Source organism: Megalobrama amblycephala, linkage group LG5 (genome assembly GCF_018812025.1).
Source record: "Megalobrama amblycephala isolate DHTTF-2021 linkage group LG5, ASM1881202v1, whole genome shotgun sequence".
Taxonomy (NCBI): Eukaryota; Metazoa; Chordata; class Actinopteri; order Cypriniformes; family Xenocyprididae; genus Megalobrama; species Megalobrama amblycephala.
In genome coordinates, this window is record NC_063048.1 from 23,791,257 (window position 1) to 23,810,108 (window position 18,852).

The 18,852-nt window shown below is 36.7% G+C and overlaps 1 protein-coding gene and 2 long non-coding RNA genes across 8 annotated transcripts in view; all 3 read right to left on the reverse strand.

The window, feature by feature from the left end:
- Positions 1 to 686: 686 nt before the first annotated feature.
- LOC125268222 lies at positions 687 to 2,436 on the reverse strand. The gene is made up of 3 exons (XR_007184840.1): positions 2,083 to 2,436; positions 1,972 to 2,001; positions 687 to 1,211 (listed from the first exon to the last, which is right to left on the reverse strand). It is a non-coding gene; the product is annotated as an uncharacterized LOC125268222 (long non-coding RNA).
- Positions 2,437 to 4,918: 2,482 nt separating this feature from the next.
- On the reverse strand, positions 4,919 to 8,718 carry LOC125268224. Its single transcript, XR_007184841.1, has 3 exons — positions 8,561 to 8,718; positions 6,629 to 6,681; positions 4,919 to 6,544 (listed from the first exon to the last, which is right to left on the reverse strand). It is a non-coding gene; the product is annotated as an uncharacterized LOC125268224 (long non-coding RNA).
- A 5,498-nt stretch (positions 8,719 to 14,216) lies between these two features.
- Positions 14,217 to 18,852, reverse strand: part of ccser2a (coiled-coil serine-rich protein 2a) — a 48,823-nt gene continuing 44,187 nt past the window's right edge. For 2 of the 6 annotated variants that reach the window (XM_048191331.1, XM_048191330.1), the window contains one exon: positions 14,217 to 18,175. In XM_048191331.1, coding sequence (XP_048047288.1) covers positions 17,525 to 18,175 — 651 coding nt within the window. In that variant the 3' untranslated portion in view covers positions 14,217 to 17,524. The remainder of the gene's footprint in view (positions 18,176 to 18,852) is intronic. The other 4 variants (XM_048191334.1, XM_048191336.1, XM_048191333.1 and 1 more) reach the window with 2 other exon arrangements.

The window sequence follows — 18,852 nt, forward strand, 5'->3', positions numbered from 1 at the left end:
ACGGCAAGACTTGGCTGGCTTTACTTTCGGTTTGCTTTTCCATTGCAGTTAGTACCGCTTCAAAGTGGGTGGGATAGACTGATCGTCATAGGTGCGCCACCTCTTCTGCCGTGGATCCACTCCTCGTCTACCAACGAGTCTGCACTTCATCTACTGACCACTATACAGCCATTTCTTTTTTCAAGTTGCCTGCAACAGTCATTTAAAGCAAGTCGTTTCGAAAACATCTCTGTAAGCCTGCCAAAGCCTCAATATTTTGATCTCATAATGTGGTTAAATGATACAAAACACAGAAGTGGATTCAACTGCAGTATGTTTACAATTATATTTTTATCCACTGTTGGAAAGGGTTCAAATATGCAAAAATGCTTGAAAACTGATGAATCTGCAGGACCTGGAGGATTTTTCTGAAGAACAGAGCTCAGTTTAACTGCTCAGGACAAACAAGAGACTCATGAACAACCATCACAAAACAAAAAAACAGTCGTAGATCATCAGGTAACCACACACAGTATTGAGAATCAATGGTTCACATACTTATGAATGGGGTTATTTTAATAAATTCAGCTATTGTTTTGTCTTGTGAACTAAATGCAAACATCTTTTATGTAAAATATCTTACTCAGGACAGTACTAAACAAAACTGGCATGCATTTTTTTATTATCTCTCTTATTTTATTAAAATAATTCTCATTTTCACAGATTCTGCAAGGGGTTCACATACTTTTTCATGCCACTGTAAATATAGTAGTATAATTATATTATAATTTCATGTGCATAATTTTTATACCCAAAGCCTACCCCTAACCACTGATCAAGAAAAAAAGACTAATCACAGTAATTTAATCCTAAATTAAAAATAAAGCATCATAAAAGTAGTCAATCATATGCACTATACTGTAGATTAAAATTAAAATTACATCAAATAAAATAAAATCAATAAGATCGTGTTCTCCACAATTTTAAGACCCAGTAGTTTTATTTGTATTCTATATCTATGAGTATTTAATTTTTTTACCTATGGGGCAGATTCATAATTTACATAATTTATGCTGAAATTTTGAACTTATTGATGAACTTGTAACCAACATGAGAAGCACAGCTTGCACAAAGAGCCTGTGTTTATTGTTGTTCACACTGCAGCATCTCTGGATGGATGGGGTTAAACGTCTAAAATGCACATAAATCTCCATAAAGAAAGAGTACAGCACCTTAGAAGCAAACAAAATAAAACCATCAGCACTGAATCAGCATTTCGTACGACCCACAATGAAAAGTATAACTTGCAATTATTGGACTATAGACTCAAATGCAGCAGAGCGTTTATTGACCAGTTCTGAAACATGAGCCAAGTGTGCCCAAGAGGAACCTGGTTACTGGTTACTACCATTGATTATCCAAAAACCTATAATCGGATAAAACTAGTAAGCAAATCTACAATCCATACCTGACCAACCTGATATAAAAACATTATTGATGGATCTTAAAAACTTTGAGTTTCAATTTTAAGCCACTTATTTTAACTTTAAATGCTAATGGATGGCTCTCTCCAGGTATTACAGACCTCATTGTATGAAGCCATCAAAGCAGCCTGCAGCTCTTTTTTAAAAAAAAAAAACATCTTTCATATAAAAACAGTGAATGATTATTTGTTTTTAGGTGCTTTGGAAGGAAAAGGACTACATGTTAAAGAAAAATTGAAACATAAATAGGCAAAAGTTTAGTCTGTAGGGGCTTTTGCCACAGGCTTTGTAATCTGCCTTTGGCAAGTGCAGGGAAACTGTGATTAAACAGAAGCTCACTGAGCACAGAAAGAAAAGAAAATAAAGAGAGTGGAAACCAATTATAAGTAAAGAATAGCTTTTGTAAACTATGGTAAAGAAAGAGCTCCTAAGGATAGAACAAACATTTAAGAGGTAGAGACTCAAATATCCCGATCTTTCATGTAAGTGGATCATATTCATATCATACCTTCACAGGTCTCCAAAATATTATGTAGTCCTAAAACAGAATATAGAGCCAAATTAATAATAATAATAATAAATTCACCCAAAAATACTATTCTGTCATTATTTTACTCACCTTCTTCCAAAAATTGTACAGCATTTTTTCTTCTGTAGGACACAAAATGAGCAAGTCTGAATGCTGTGCTTCAACTTGAATAGAGACTGAGGCTTCCAAACTTCAAAATAGGATACAAAAGCTCAAAAAATATAAAAAGTGCTCCATATGACCTCATAATCTTCCCTTCGGTGAGCTGTTAACTACTGCGACAAGTGAGTTAAACTTTCAGATTTCTGAATCAATCATTCAGACCTTTTTGTGAACCGAATCAACCAATTTATTGAAAAGGTCTGACTGAAAAAAAAAAAAAAAGATTTATTCATTAATCAGACACTGCTACTTCTCTCATGAATATGCCGAGGAGAACGAGGGTGGCTGTCAAGACTTTCATTCAGTAATCACTTAAAGGTGCCCTAGAATTCAATATTGAATTTATATTGGCATAGTTAAATAACAAGAGTTCAGTACATGGAAAAGACATACAGTGAGTCTCAAACTCCATTGTTTCCTCCTTCTTATATAAATCTCATTTGTTTAAAAGACCTCTGAAGAACAGGCGAATCTCAACACAACACCGACTGTTACGTAACAGTCGGGGTGTACGCCCCCAATATTTGCATATGCCAGCCCATGATCAAGCCATTAGACAAGGGCAGAACATCTGGATGTGCACAGCTGAATCAACAGACTAGGTAAGCAAGCAAGAACAATAGCGAAAAATGGCAGATGGAGCGATAATAACTGACATGATCCATGATAACATGATATTTTTAGTGATATTGTGAATTGTCTTTCTAAATGTTTCGTTAGCATGTTGCTAATGTACTGTTAAATGTGGTTAAAGTTACCATCGTTTATTACTGTATTCACGGAGACAAGAGCCGTCGCTATTTTCATTTTTAAACACTTGCAGTCTGTATAATTCATAAACACAACTTCATTCTTTATAAATCTCTCCAACAGTGTGTAATGTTAGCTTTAGCCACGGAGCACCATCAAACTCATTCAGAATCAAATGTAATACATCCAAATAAATACTATACTTACATGATCCGATGTATGCAAGCAGCATGCATGACGAACATCTTGTAAAGATCCATTTTGAGGGTTATATTAGCTGTGTAAACTGTGTTTATGCTGTTCAAGGCAAGCGCAAGCTCCTGGGGAGGGGGGAGCGGGAGATTTAAAGGGGCCGCAACCTATATATCGGTGCATAGTTAATGATGCCCCAAAATAGTTAAAAAAATGAATTAAAAAAATCTATGGGGTATTTTGAGCTGAAACTTCACAGACACATTCAGGGGACACCTTAGACTTATATTACATCTTTTAAAAAGAAGTTCTAGGGCACCTTTAAATTTTAATCTGTTTCTCACACAAAGCTATCACATGACTTCAGAGAATTTGCAATACAACAAAATGATCACTTTTGTGATAAGCTTAGTCCCAGTCCCCATTCATTGCCTTCACCCTTTAATGTTTTGTGGAAGAAATAAGCAAAAGTGAAATGCTGCATGTACTTGATTTAATGTTTGCAGGGGGGGGTTCCATTTTTTTCCAAAAAATATGTAGTAAGAAAATGACAAAGTTTTGAACTGGACAGTGTATAAATAAGACCTTTATAAATGTTTACACCGTTGCAAATCCCCAGAGGCTTCCGGCAACAGGGATTTTAAATAAATAACCCACTCCAACAAATATTTATATACCATGCAGCCACCAATTTAATAAAAATCTCTTCAGTTGAAACTAATTTCATGAGGTTTTCTGCAGAGGAAAACAGCCCATTTTTCATTCACAGTAAAATAAGTTACTCAGCTCCTATAGTTAAATACTGTAAATGTAACTTTACAGATGCCATCTGAATGCTGTTGATTTGGCTCATGTCCCTCTCTTCATTTCAGATGTTGATACCCCTTCGCACCTCAAATGATCTGTGACTTACTGACTGTCAAGTAGAAGACAAACGGTCTAATTTCAAGTACATTTCAATACAAAATGTACACTGAGGAGTTTGGTTGATGTTATGTTTTCTTTTTCTTTTCTTTTAACCCAGCTTCCGAATAGGTTTCATCGTCCTGTTTCCACTCCCCTTCATTTTTTTGTTGTTGTTGTATTTACCATGAATGAATTTCAGGAGGTTGTAAAGAAACATAGGTGTCAAAATTGATTAAAACGACTCTTTTACAATATACCATTTTCTCCACTTGCTCGGTTACTGAATGAAACCAATTCAGGTCTGTCGAGGTAGTGGATTATACCCGTGCTTGGTGGCTTTCTGATTTTATTTTTTCTTTAATTCATTTTGCCTACAGCAGAATCCGTCCCCTAGCAAACTGCCGGAGGGAGACTGTCTGTCTCTTAAAGTGACAGAGCCCTCAATCGAAGGGAGCACGGATAAACTTCATCTGTGGAGCCAATAATCTCATTCCAGCAAGAATAATAAGATTATCCTCTTTTTCTTCTTTATAACTATGCGTTTAGGTGATGAATGGTAAATTATGTCTCACATAACCTTTGTGTATGTTATTATGGTGTCACTGAATCAGATTGATCTATTCTTAAATTTATTTGTTATGGTTGCGCAGTTGTGCTTGTATCATTTCACCTCTCACTAGATTTCTGCAGGTCATTTTAAACCCAACCAATGCCTGGAGCAGTATAAATATTACACCATATTCTTTTTGAAGGGAAAACCTGTTTTTCGTGCAGAGAGGTTGAAAGCCTGTCTGATTGGACAAGCTGTGCATGACTGATATTGTATTGTGCAAAACTGTTTGTCTTAAAGGTTTTCATAGAACACTTTGTTTAAAAAAAACAAACAAACAAACAAACAAACAAAAAAACACCCTGATCAGACTTAAATATTATTTATATATGCATTCCTAGTGGATATTACACATCCCATCTGATAGAGAAGCTAGTTTATTTATGAAAAAATAAATCCCAAACAAGTCTTTGTATAGGAAAAAAGTGTGTAACAGACAATCATCAATCATTATTATTCATCCAAAATTTTGATTTGAGCTTACAACCACTAAAATATTTATTCAGTGGTTACTGATGGACAAAAGCGCATTAATCTTTCATCAAACACTGATGCAAACATATGCTTTAACAATGACGAATGATTCATCAAGGATTAATCTGACAAAACAGCCATTAAAAATTGATCATGCGATAGAAATACAGAGATAATCATTAATAATGAATTATCAATAAAGTATGAGATATGGCAGAGGAGGCTGTTTGTGTCTATTTCAAACATTAATTTGCTATATAAATGTTTAACTCATTCAAATATGTATTTTTCAAGCGTAAGTGAAGTTGGATGGTCTATGGCTAGCAGATTTCTGACTGTTCAGTGTTCTAGATAAGTATTTCTCAACTGTTTTTGCTTCAAGACAGGTTTTACACTGAACATCAAGTGGCTCAACAAAGGAGCCAAAACTTACAACATACCAAACAATTAACATGACATAACTGAAAAGCCGAACTTTCATTTCTAAATTGTTTTGATGGATTCATGCTCTTGGCTACCAAAAACGAACTGCTCAAAACACATATTTTATTTAACTACACATATTTCATTTGAATCTTATTTTTTTCCGTTATTTATTTTGCCTTCCTATGCATGATTCCTTGGTTAGAAATAATTGGAATATTATCATTTGCATTTGCATATTTGTGTTTTTTTCTTGTGTCCCATTTTTTGGGTTGCGACCCACCCGTTGAGAACTATTGAAAAATTCAGCAGTCATGAATTCCTAAAAACACTGCATTCATAATGAACAAAAGCACTCAGTGTTCTCTGTATGACATCAAGTATGCTGGTCTGTCTAGAATTTCACAGGTTACTAATCTACAAAACAAAGGCATCTGGCAAACTGCCATCCTGTAAGAAATACAGACAGTGTGTATGTACTGCTTAAAGGATGGCATTGCACTTCACTGAATACATACAGCAGGTTTAGAGGTGGGATCAAAGAGACAGATTTGGACTTTAACTATTTGTTAAAGCTCATGACTTGTAAACATAGGATTGCTTATTTAGTCTGATCCATACAGGGAATCTCTTAGTTGAACAGTGTATTTGGATAAACAAAATGTTATAATAGGATTGTTAGTGATCTCAGAGATGAACACTGGTTTTATATGTACCAGTAGTGTCCAGTTTGGCCTGTTTCACACATCTTGCATCTGTAGCACTGTGTTGTACCTGCTACAGAAGGCTTGTGTTGTGCTTTCATGCAGACAGCATTAGAGCTGTGATATCTAGGATACTGCAGTGAGCAATTTATTTAATAACAGCCAACAAATTTTGCTATTTACATGGGTTTAAGTGCTTACTGATTGCGTGGTGATGAAGAGCAAAAGTTCAAGTGGGGCATGTATGAGTGCTTGATACTGTTCTTTCTTTCCTCTTCTCCAAGACAGGATAGCCTATTCAACCAAGCTGATACAAGTTGTACATTTATCACTGCTGGGGAAAAAAAAACATCTGCATTCAGGTAAAGATTAACTTGCTTCATCTTAAAAACCCAGAGAAAGCAAATTACATTACCCTGACACAAACAACTTTTCATTTTTGCATCCCTGTGAACAGCTCTGCAGCTTCTGTGGACAATGAGTGACAATGAATTCAAGCAGGGCAGGACAGGTTACATGCTCCAGGGCCGCAGTCAGCCAGGGGCCCAAAGCAGTCAGCTTAATGTTACTGAATAGTCATTGCAATTTTATTTGTTTTATCACACACCATCTGCAAGTGGGATGTCTTCCCCACAGGTCAGATTATTCATCTATGTGATTTTGCTGGATGCAAATAAATAAAATATTTATTTTTGTTAATTATTATTTTACTTCAGTTAGTTTTTCAAATGCTGCTTGTACTGTAGATGCAAGTTTTTATCTGTATGACCAAAAACAATGGAGTACTTTTAAGTTCTTTCCACTGTTATTTAGAAAAAATGTGAACGCGTTCGTCAACCCCAGAGGGTTAAGGCCCCGATATACTCATGGCGAAGGGGTTCAGGGGTTTAGGGGTAAAATGAAGTTCGAAATACATGAGCAGCGATATACTGTTAGTGTTATCGAACATCTGACGCCACCCTCACTGCTACAACAATGAGAAAACAGAAAGCATTTTTTTTTTTTTTGAAAGCATAAGAAAAGCATCTGATCATAACATGAGCTCCAGTAGCACTCCAAATTAGCACTACAGTAAAGTCACGTTATATGGCATTTACTTCAGTAGATTGCTTAAAGTGGTGGTTGATTATGATTTCACTTTTTTAACTTTAGTTTGTGTGTAATGTTGCTGTTAGAGCACAAACAACATCTGCAAATTTAGGATGCTCAAGTTCAATGCAAAGGGAGATATTTTCTTTTAAAGAATTCTCTGTTTAAGGACTACAACAAACGACTGGTAGGGACTACAACAAGCTTCTTCCTGGGTTGGTGGCATCACTAACCCTAAAGTTTACATGAACCCTGCCCCCGAGAACACGCAACAAAGGGGTGAGGCCATGTGATAGAGTGCCCCGGGGATGATGCGTTTTTGTAGGCCAACCCAGAAGTTAGCGGCGCACGGGTTCCCTCGGTTGAAAGCCTATGCATTTTTCCCATAGACTTTTGGAAAATCGCAGAAAATAAGCTCTGTGTTTAACAAAGGGTTATGACACTTATACGTTTTGTCTATCAAGATAATCTTTACAAGTTAACACAACATTTATAAATTCTGAAGCCTAAATAAAGTCGTCAGATATAAAAGGCTAACAGTAGGCTATAAACGGACTACAGCACACCATGGTCGCGGATCAACGTCGTCACCACCAAGCTTCCTCAAACTTTATTTAGAAAACAACTTTATTTAAAAACATGCTCGCTGATTATGATCTGCGCTGTTATTAATACTTATCCAAATTTTTCATGAGAAATGCTGTCCAAATGTCCCATTTTTAATGATGACGTCTAAAGTCCCCGCCAAAGGAAGTAGTCCCTTTTAGCAATTTGTTAGCAACCGCCGATTTTAAGACAGTAAAATTTTTTTAAAAAATCACAAGTGGGTTATAACTGGTGTGTTTTATGTCATAGATCAAAACGTGAAAGTATTTAGAGGCTTTGTTAACCACAGACCTTATTTCAGGCGATTTAGCAAAAACCCATTCAAAAAACCCATAGACTTGACGGCGTTGGAACCGGAAGTCCTAAAATGCTAACTCGCTTCCGGATTTTGCCTACAAAAATGCGTCATCCCTGAGGCACTCTATTGCAATACAGTATATAACACAAATGCAATAGCATGTCATAAAAGCAAGATGCCAACATGACAAGTTATAACCGTAATTAAACTAAACTCTAACGTTACCTGTTCTATCTGTAGGCATCTTACAACAGTTCCCACATGAGCGATTTATAGATTATCATGACAGAACATGCTAATCAATGACATTAAGATAGTTAACTTCACATCAGTTACATAAATTCATCAACTAACCATTCAGAAACGTCCTGTTGCATTCTACATGTTGTCACTTCTTCTTGAGTCTCTCCATCATTGTCCGAATCCGTTTTGAACATAAAAGGCTGAATAGTTTCTTACATTTTCAGTGAGTCTGCGTGAGATAATCGGTGCTGCTAACATGAGCTCCTGAAACTCCGCCCTCTTCTTCGAAGCAGCAGCTCATTTGCATTTAAAGGGACACACGAAATCGGAGCGGTTTTGCTCACCCTCAAAAAGTGACAAATTTAACATGCTCTAAAAAATTATCTGTGGGGTATTTTGAGCTAAAACTTCAAATACACACTCTGGGGATATCAGAGACTTATTTTACATCTTGTAAAAGTGGCATTATATGACCCCTTTAAAAACAAGCAGCTTTACAGTATCAAACATGAAAAACCAGTGCCTCATTTAATCAGAAGCACAACTTCATTTTCTACCATAGAGCGGTACTAAAGTATGGAAGCCCGTTTCCGCCACAGTTGAGTAAAAAATATAATTCTGTAAGTCATAATAATGAGACTTTCTCATAATTATGACTTAGTATCTCATTATATTGAGAAAGTTTCTCATAATAATGACTTAGTATGTCAGAATAATGAGAAAATTTCTCGTAATTATGACTTATTTTCTCGTAATAATGACTTAGTATCTCATAATAATGAGAAAAATTCTCGCAATAATGACTTAACATCTCAAAATAATGAGAAGGTTTCTTGTAATAATCGTAATAATGACATTATTGATAAATTGTCAGTAGCCTATATGAGACGGGATATAGTCGTTTATTCATTTGTAACATTCATTTGTATTTTTGTGTATGAACAAGCAGAAACACAGAGTGGTGATCCATGGATTTCAAACAGATAGAGGAATGATAAGACAGCACACACAGTGGTGTAGTCTACGTGATACGCAGGTATACGCCGTATACCCACTAGGAAAGGTCAAGGATTTCCGTATACCCACTTAAAAAGCGCGAGGATACGTAACCATCCAATAAATCACAATAAGATTTGTGGTTTGTTGCTTTTGACATGAAACATAGTATCATATTTCAAATTCTGGCCATTTTACTACGAAATAAAAAAACACAAATACCGTTTTGGCGCTCTTCAATGTGTCGTGACCGCTGTAGCACCTCTTCAGTTCAAGAGAAGCGGCAGCATGAAGCGCCCGTGAACTGATCCTCTTCTCTGCTTTAATACCAGTTACAGCGCGAAATAAACATGAATGAACCTCCGAAGGTAACGTTATGTTAAAATATACAGAACAACTTAACTAAATCTATATCATGTCTCGTGTATTCGCGTAATCAGTGTTTTAACCGCGGAAAGACATTATAACAGCTTGTAAACAATGTCACGTAACGTCACATTTACCTCAGAACAAACATATTCAGTGACCATAAACTCATTAATCAGCTAGAAAAGTGAACTCTAGAGAGGAGCATTCAGCTAAATATATGCACATTACATATTAGGCCTAATTATAATTTTTAATGTTCTTCAATAGCCTAATGAATGTTTGAATAAAATCCATCAAGTTGACAGCCACCATTTATATTTCAAAAAACGAATTGGATAATTTTAAAGTTAGTAGGCCTACTTTATTTTTACAAAAAAATTTCCTCAAGTGTAGTTTAAATTTGTATACAAATCACTTCATTTTAACCTTCAATATTAATGTAGTACCAAATGATTCCCATTTACAGCATTAGTTGAGTTTTTTTTTTTTTTTTCCTTGAGCAAATTTGTTATGTAGCTATATCCAAAATAACTGATATTGAATCGAATTTCAAGTTAGTGATTTAAATGCATAAATATAATGACAGATTGGCAGGAAATCACAGAAAAACTACAGAAAAACAGAAAATAAAGTCCAAACGGGGTTATATTGTGACATGCTGATAAGCCTCATCTTTCCATTATTGTTACAATAATGGAAAGAATGCTGGGTTAAAAACAACCAAAGTTGGGTTGAAAATGGATTGGGTTGTTTTAACCCAGCAGTTGGGTTAAATGTTTGCCCAACTTGCTGGGTAGTTTTATTTAACTCAGCTATTGTTTAAAAATTACTATATGGCTGGCTTGAAATGAACCCAAAATAGATTGGAAATTAAAAATCAGACACAATTATAGAGGCAACAATAATAATCAAAAGGTGATCATTTATTAATAAACTATTTAAGTGTTTATTGTTCAATTATTATATTTAATATTCATAAATGTAAATTTCCAACCTATTTGGGGTTCATTTTAAGCAAGCAATACAGCAATTTTTACACAATAGTTGGGTTAAAACAACCCAATTGCTGGGTTTGTCCATTTTCAATCCAACTTGGGTTGTTTTTAACCCAGCATTTTGTAATAATAGTTGCAATTTGCACTCTTAAATGTGCTTTTAAACTTGCCAGCTGATAAAACCTATGATCCAGGGATCATATTCATATAACATCGAAGGCTATCTCAACTGGCTGAGTTAGATGGTGACTGACACTAAACAGTAGAAAATCATCAGGTCTCTTCAGCTGTAAATGTCATTGGATGTTAAAGTCTTGTTTTGCCCAGATTTAAGTCTTTCAGAATGCTCTAAATTCAATACTATATTCATTAGAGAGTGTGGCAGTGCTTATGGGGTGTCGATCTGGGACGGGTGTGAGGCTGTGAGGGAAAAATCACAGTATACTCACTACAAAAAACTAGACTACACCACTGAGCACACACCTACATATCCAACTCTGTTAAAGAACGCTTCACCTGGAAATCTGTCTTTTGCGTACATTCTATGAGTCATAAATATCTTAAAAGATGTTTCCTGTAGGAATATCGCTGTAATGAAGGTTTATGACTGGGCAAGTGCTTTAGGACCGGGTTTATATTAGAAAAGCTTTCCAGCGCTATGTCTAGGCAAACCTGCACATCAAATAGCCTAGACTCATCCGCGAAAATACGTTACGTGTTAAAGTTAACGCATAAACCCACACATTTTATGAAGACGTTACACTTAAACTTAACGAATAAATGTCATATTCCTTCGTTAATCTGATAGTTTTGTAAGCCGTCGCATTCATGCAGCAGTTTCCACCGTTACCACGGAAACCACTTTGCGTTCGTGCGCGTGGAAAAGTATTGAAGATATACTGATAATTTATAACTGATGTTATTTGATGATACTATAGACTGCACTTTGTATATTACACTGAATTTAAAGAAAACAAGTGCATGAATGCAGAACGTGCCATGTTTGCTGTTCTCGCATTTATGAGACTTTGACCAGCAGATGTCGCTAGCGTGCCACGCCCTTCTGCTCCGCTGCTCTGCGCATGCGTACGTTTCTCGTTTAGTTATTAAGAGAAAGTTTCTCGTTATTATGAGAACTACTAAGTCATTATTACGATAAAGTTTTTCATTATTATGAGATACTAAGTCTTTATTACAAGAAAGCATTTCATTATTATGAGATACTAAGTCATTATTACGAGAAAGTTTCTCATTATTGTGAGAAACTAAGTCATTATTACGAGAAAGTTTCTCGTTATTATGAGATGTTAAGTCATTATTAAGTTTCTTTTTCTTTTCTCTACTCCATTTTCCAAGCCACCCTTTCTGTCGAGTTTTATTACAGAAGAATAAAATACTGTCAGTGCCTTTGTTTGGGACTGAAATAAACAAATGAAGAGCAGAAAAACAAACACGCTCTGGAGGTCTGAATAATCAGACAACAATTATGTAATTAATTTCTTTCACACTGCATTCTCCAATCTCTTTCTTTGTCTTCCTCTCTCACACACACAATTTACCCAGTCAAGAGGCCATTAGACACACTCAGCACTGACTGCAAAGGTACCCATCTACTTTTTTGACCTCCAGATTACAGTTTGAAAACATGAGTGGTGGAGCAGATGTGGTCAGAAGGTCAACACTTTGGTTAGCAAGAGTCCAGATAAGGCATACATTCAATTCTCTCTTTGTGCAATCACTGTTCTGGTTGGAGTTAACACTCCTACACTTCAAAGACACATACACTTCAAACGCACATATACACGCACCTATTGGCTGACTGAGCAGCTCAATCTCACCTGAGCAGTCCCCTCTGACACTTCCCAGTAGATCAAAAGAAAAAAACTTGACTCTGTGAAAAAGTAACTGAAAAAAAAAGACAAAAAATAAAAAATAAATAAAATAAAAGCCTCTAACTTTCTAAGCAGGGAATGCAGAGTCAGTTCCCTGCAAAACACTCATTTAGGCTGTACGTCAAAACCACTTGCATTGAGCCCTGAACTGCTGCAGGGAACTGGAGGACACAGCATCTTCAGTTCAGTGCACTGAGAAACGAGAATGACTCATTGGCAGCAGCGTGGTGTCCCTGGATCTCTGCCCTTCAACCAATCTTCACAAAATCATCAACACCCTGAGATAGGATATAGGCTGACAACAACAAGACATTTGAGAAAGACAGACGCAGATGTCTTCTATCTATCTATCTATCTATCTATCTATCTATCTATCTATCTATCTATCTATCTATCTATCTATCTATCTATCTATCTATCTATCTATCTATCTATCAGAGGCGTTTCCTCTGATGATGCAAGGGAGGCAGTGCCTCCTCAAAAAAAAACTGGATAAGAAAATAATCGCGATTACAAAAATAAAACAATGCAAATATTAAAATATTTGACATTAAAAAGTGGCCTGAATGAAGACAATGATGGCGTTAATGGGAAGAGTAATTAAAAAGTAAGTGAACAACTCACCCCCTTACCGCATTGTGTCACGTCAAACTTGAAATGGCAGAAACATGATGACTGCGGGGGTTTTATTGAGCAATCAACTTGGGGAAATTAAAGGTACATCTTCGTGTCTGTGTCCAGTGTGAACAAGCTTGATGACTGCTGAAAATAAATTGACTATTAAAAAGAAAAGATGAACATTAGTTCACAAATAATATTGTTTAAATTGTTACTGCCTTTAGTTAGCCTATTTGGGAATAAATGTAAAAATGCTATCTAATCTATCCATCTATCTATCTCAAAGTTGTAAATAAAAGAAAGATTATTTGACTATGGTTTACAAGACAAAACTATTTCAGTCTTACTACTTCAAAATTAAACCTTTAATTCAATATAATTGCATTTTTAATGCTTTTATATTTACTGTATATTACCTACCTCTATCTACATGTATCATGTCTTTCTGTCAAATCTTATCTACCTGTAGCATCTATCTATAGCATGTATTATTTACTATATACTGTACCAATCCATCCATCCAAATATTAATTAGACTGTTTTCAGTGTCTTGTATGCAATTGCACCATGGACCTGGAGGAATATCATTTCATTTCTATGTATACAGTACACCTAATGTTTGGGAAAAATAAAGAAAAAAAAAAAACTAAAACTTTTCTTTAGAAAGTACTAAAGTTCAGTTCTTCATCTTCACATTGTCAGTGCTGTTTATACACAGTGTTTTTGGAGGTAGACTGAGAATACCAGACAATTCTTCCAGAATGTGTGGATAATGAACATGATGCACTAGGATCTGCAGTGCAACACTGCGGAGTGTAAAATATTGCTAGGAACAGCTGCAGCAAGCTATATGAATGAATGCCTCCGACACAGAGAAAATGCAACAAAGAGAGTGAATCTTATTCCTTCACTTTATTGAAGTCTCACACCTTCCACTGGAACAGGGCATACAGGGGCAGAACATCAAAACACAACAGCCAAATAAAAGAAGTTGCACACAATAAAATGACAGCAAATCAAACAGATCAGGTCAAAAAGACCACAGTCTCTCCATCGTGGAGGTTGAAACGGATCATTTAAAGTGCTTGAATTCATTCCTGTTAGTAAACATCTCTTCTGTCCAGACCAACAGGTTGGCAGCTGTTGTTTTCATGAAGCTATAATGGAGCGATGGTATAGCGTTCTGACAATGCCACATACTCTTGGGTCACAACAGGTGAAAAACATGTTAAGACATGAACTATATATGGAAGGAAAAATTGAAGATTTTTTGAAAAGGAATTCATGGCAAGTGTTTATCGATTCAGACATTTCATGCTATCAAAGTATCATCCAGGTGAAAAAAAGCCCAGAAGGCAGCATACACACATGGGCAGCAAGTCATAAATGCATTTTACACAACAGTAAGAGGTCTTTGTTTGAGTGCATTTTTTTTTTTTTTTTAGGAATTTGGAAATCTAAAAACTAGTGTTTTAACTGTGTATTTAACTGATCTTTTTTTTTTTAATCAATGCAGCACCTCAATGGTGATTTGTTAAAGGAAACAGCATCTTTGAGTTTTTTTAGATACTCATAAAGTGGGCTGAGAGTGTTTTACTGCATGAACAGAGATGTAGAAAGCCTCACATTTAAAGCATCCATTATACTATTATGTTCAAGAAATGCCAGGATGCATGGTTTATAATAATTCTCAAACAAAACTTTTTGCTGCTTTACTGCTTTATCTCAGTTTAAAGGCATAGTTCATCCAAAAATGGAAATGTTGTCACCCCTTGTCACTCCAAACCTGACTTTTTCTTCTCTGGAACACAAAAGAAACTGTTTTTGTCCATTCTGTGAAAAATGGTCCAAGACACGTTGTTGAACTTTTGAGAAGACTTTTTGGACCCCATTGACTTTAAATGTACGGACTAAGACATTCAGCAAAATATCTTTTAAGTTCCACAGAAAAAAAGGAACTCATTCTTTGGAACAACATGAGGGTGAACAAATGACAAAATTTGTCATTTTGATTGAACTGTCCCTTTAAATATGGATCATAATTGTTTGCCTTGTTAACAGGCAAGATCCTCCTAGCTATAAACAGGCACCTCACTGACACAAGCAATTCACCTCTGACCACAGCAGACTGAATCAAATTTCTCTTGTGACTTTGCATTATCAAGACTAAAGCGGGACCTCTCCTCCTGTACACGTATACAGACACAACAAGAGACAGAAAGAGAGAAAGAAATACAAACAAAGTGTCTCCAGAGCATTACAAAACAAGCTCTCTATTGATTTTCTGCTTAGTATAACCACAGAGTTGGGTGAGAGAGAAACGCATACACACAAATATCCTCCTATTGATTTTCTTTAGTTGGTTTTAGACATGGCTGCCTATCACTGCTTAGGGTGTGTCTAGACTCTAGAAGTATGCAGCCCACAAGAGAGCATGTTGTAACACTCAAAGCCCCTCGTATTCTAGGAAAATGGCAATAAAATATTTTTTTTTGCATTGGATTAAACATCCACTGAAAAAGTTTAGGGTAAAGTATCTGTATATACTAGTAAGGATACACTCTACATATATTGCACATAAACACACAGAGGTGTGTTAAAATTATGGTACAGATAAGTCCATGTGCTTTCATGCAATGGATCTTACTGTATATTTGTGTATTACAGTGTGTATTATGCATCAAGGCATGCCAAAAGCACAAAAACTCAAATTACTAAATCTTATCAACCTTCTAAGACACACTTATGTAATCTTAAGAACAGAAAACACCATCTTAAGAACAGAAAACCTTTCTTTAAGGGAAAAAAAAACATCCTGAATGTCCTACAAAACACCTACTGTGGTCAAAAGCAACTTACAGCACTAGAAAAACCGATTTATCTCTGTCTTCACCATTTTACCATAAATGGTACTTTGTTTTGTTTTTAACATTGCTTGCAAAGCCAAAAATAAGTTAGTGCAAAATCAAGATGAAAATCTTTTCCAAAAGTTAACAACTCTCTCAAATCTCTGCAATAGAATTTGTGTGCCAAAGATAAGGCAAAAAATGTTATTCCCGCAGCACTGGAGCTGACTGAACAGCTTAATAAAGGCATTTTAACTGTAAACATCTTTATAATGTATAAATAATTAAAAAGCATGATAACAATTTTGTGTGCAACTAATGGGGTGAAAAGGCAAGTTTATGCTTTGAGCATGCCATAATCCATAATCAAGAAAAAGAGCCTTGTTAATACAGGAGGCATGAGCCTAATTAAAATGAAAAACTGCTGATCATGACTTAAGTCAAGGTGAAAATAAAGGAAGCACTGACAGCGGCATGAGCGCCCTCCTGCCAAAACACTGTGTCTGTATGTCAAAGCAACTCTTTAGCACTGAAAAACAAGACATAGGAACAAGAATGATGAAAAAAAAAAAAAGAAAAAAGAAAGAAAGAAATTTTGTAGCTTGGACCGGTTTTCCTCATGTCTATGTGGTGAATACAGACAAGGATGTGAAATGAGGCATGAAGTAATATACAAACAGATCAAATCACAGCAGACTGACAGGTTTTCCTGTGGAAACTGAAGATGAGACTTGGGTCACGTGACATACTGACTTCTCTCTGTCTTTACGACAAGCTCTGGGAGGTTGCGTAGAGAATAATATGCGTTTTCGCAGTTAAGCCTCGGGAGGTTGGTGATGTAAATGTCAGATTCGCCCACTAAATGAGTGGGCATCCAGAGGGCACGCCACATGGGAAAATATCCAGAGACTGAGGGCTTTGAAAAAGCCCCGCAGGCAGTCTATGGCACCGCACTCATGTCGTCTTTGACGTTCGAGTAATGGTAAAAAAAAAAAAAAAAGCTCTCTAGTGCATTCCAATGCTTGTTTCGCTCTCTTTCAGTCTGAATTTCTGTCAGTCATCCTTTTCTCCAGATTAATATGGTTATTTATGGATAATATAATAGTGAGTGGTAAATGTTTCTCAGTGGCTTTGGAATGACGATCAATGACTTTTAGTCCGAACCAAACGAGCGGATTTGTGCGACAGAAGCGCTGATTGTGACACTACTTTTTTGTTGCATAGTTAGATGCGATAGCTTAGCTGCTTTATTTAGCTTAAAAGGTTTTCTAGCCACTAACAACACCATCTAGTGCAAGGCGCATGTGATCATGCGTTCAGGGAGGTAGCCTTATCAGTGTCTATGGCTGCAGCTGACGCTCAGTGGTTCTTTGGCTTTGCAAGTCTTGTGGAGATACCGAGCGGTACCGAAGCGTTGTGTTCTGGGTCAGCCTCTCTCCTGACCACTGCTGGCCAAGGCTGGGATAGCCGGCCGCGAGTCACGACGTGGTTCCCTGCACTATAGCATGGTAAACCTCTGGACGGAGGAGGAAGAAGCTGATGGGACATGTGGTTCACTGAGGGTCCTGGTTTTGGGTTTGACCCACTACTGCCCCCTATATGCAGAGCAGGGAGAGTTACCCGTTTGTGTAGACGTGGAGGCTGCAGGAAACGTGGGCTGAAGGACAGGGTGTGAGGTGTTTGCAGGAGTTTCTTTTGACGGCTTTCTGGGGTTGGTCTCGCAATCTGTTCCCCAGCCTCTTGTGAGTTACTCTCGTTGTCTTGTATGCGAAGATGAGTGCTGAGCAACCAACTCAGCTCCTCTGGGTCAGGAAGAGATTTCGACTCCACATGTGGGTCTCCAAAAGGAGGAAGAATTGGATCGGTGCAGGGGACTGGAGGACAAGACGTAGGAGTCTGTTCCCCTTCCGTGCAGGCATCATTGTGGCCCCCGGTGGGGACTGTTCTTGCTAGTTTTCCCTGCATGAGGGGCTCGTTGGGGAAGTGACTGATGGGCTGAAGTATTCGAGGCTGCGGAAGACAAAATAGAACAGTATTTAACACAATACACCAGAACAAAAAACACATTGTGTTTGAGATTGAAAACAGGCGTGACTCTCAAATTGTCCCATTCATAAAACAGCTTATGAGAGCAGTTAGAGCAATTTTGTATGAAGGGATAATTAATATAATAGCTGTGAATAACCAAAGTGACTAAAGTAAATGTCAAAGACAGTGAATTCCATAACATCAGAAAGTGTTCACAAATTTGAGATGAGAAAACTCCACATCTTAATTAACCGACAGCGGTATCACTGTTTTATTTTTAACTGACAGATACTGATGTTCAACTAGTTTCATTCACACAGCAAAAATACGTCAAATTCACTCTTGGTTGCCAGTCTAAGAGTCTCCCTAGCTCTTGTTAAAGAGCGTAGGGAGACTGACTTTACATCATTCGCAGTGCTTCACAGGAGTGAGCAGTCGCTGAGAGTTCTTTTGGCATAGTTTACTTGTAGCGATTCTCTGATTAGTGTAGATTTCTTTGCAGAATAATGGGTAATGTAGCTCATCCACCAGGAATTCAAATGTTAAACATTGAAATAATGCAGGCTGGCGGCTTCAACAAATCATTAATTCCCAAAAATATTCTCATATGGAGAAAGTGAATGAGATTTTTACTTGCGGATCCCGATTATTGCACTTTA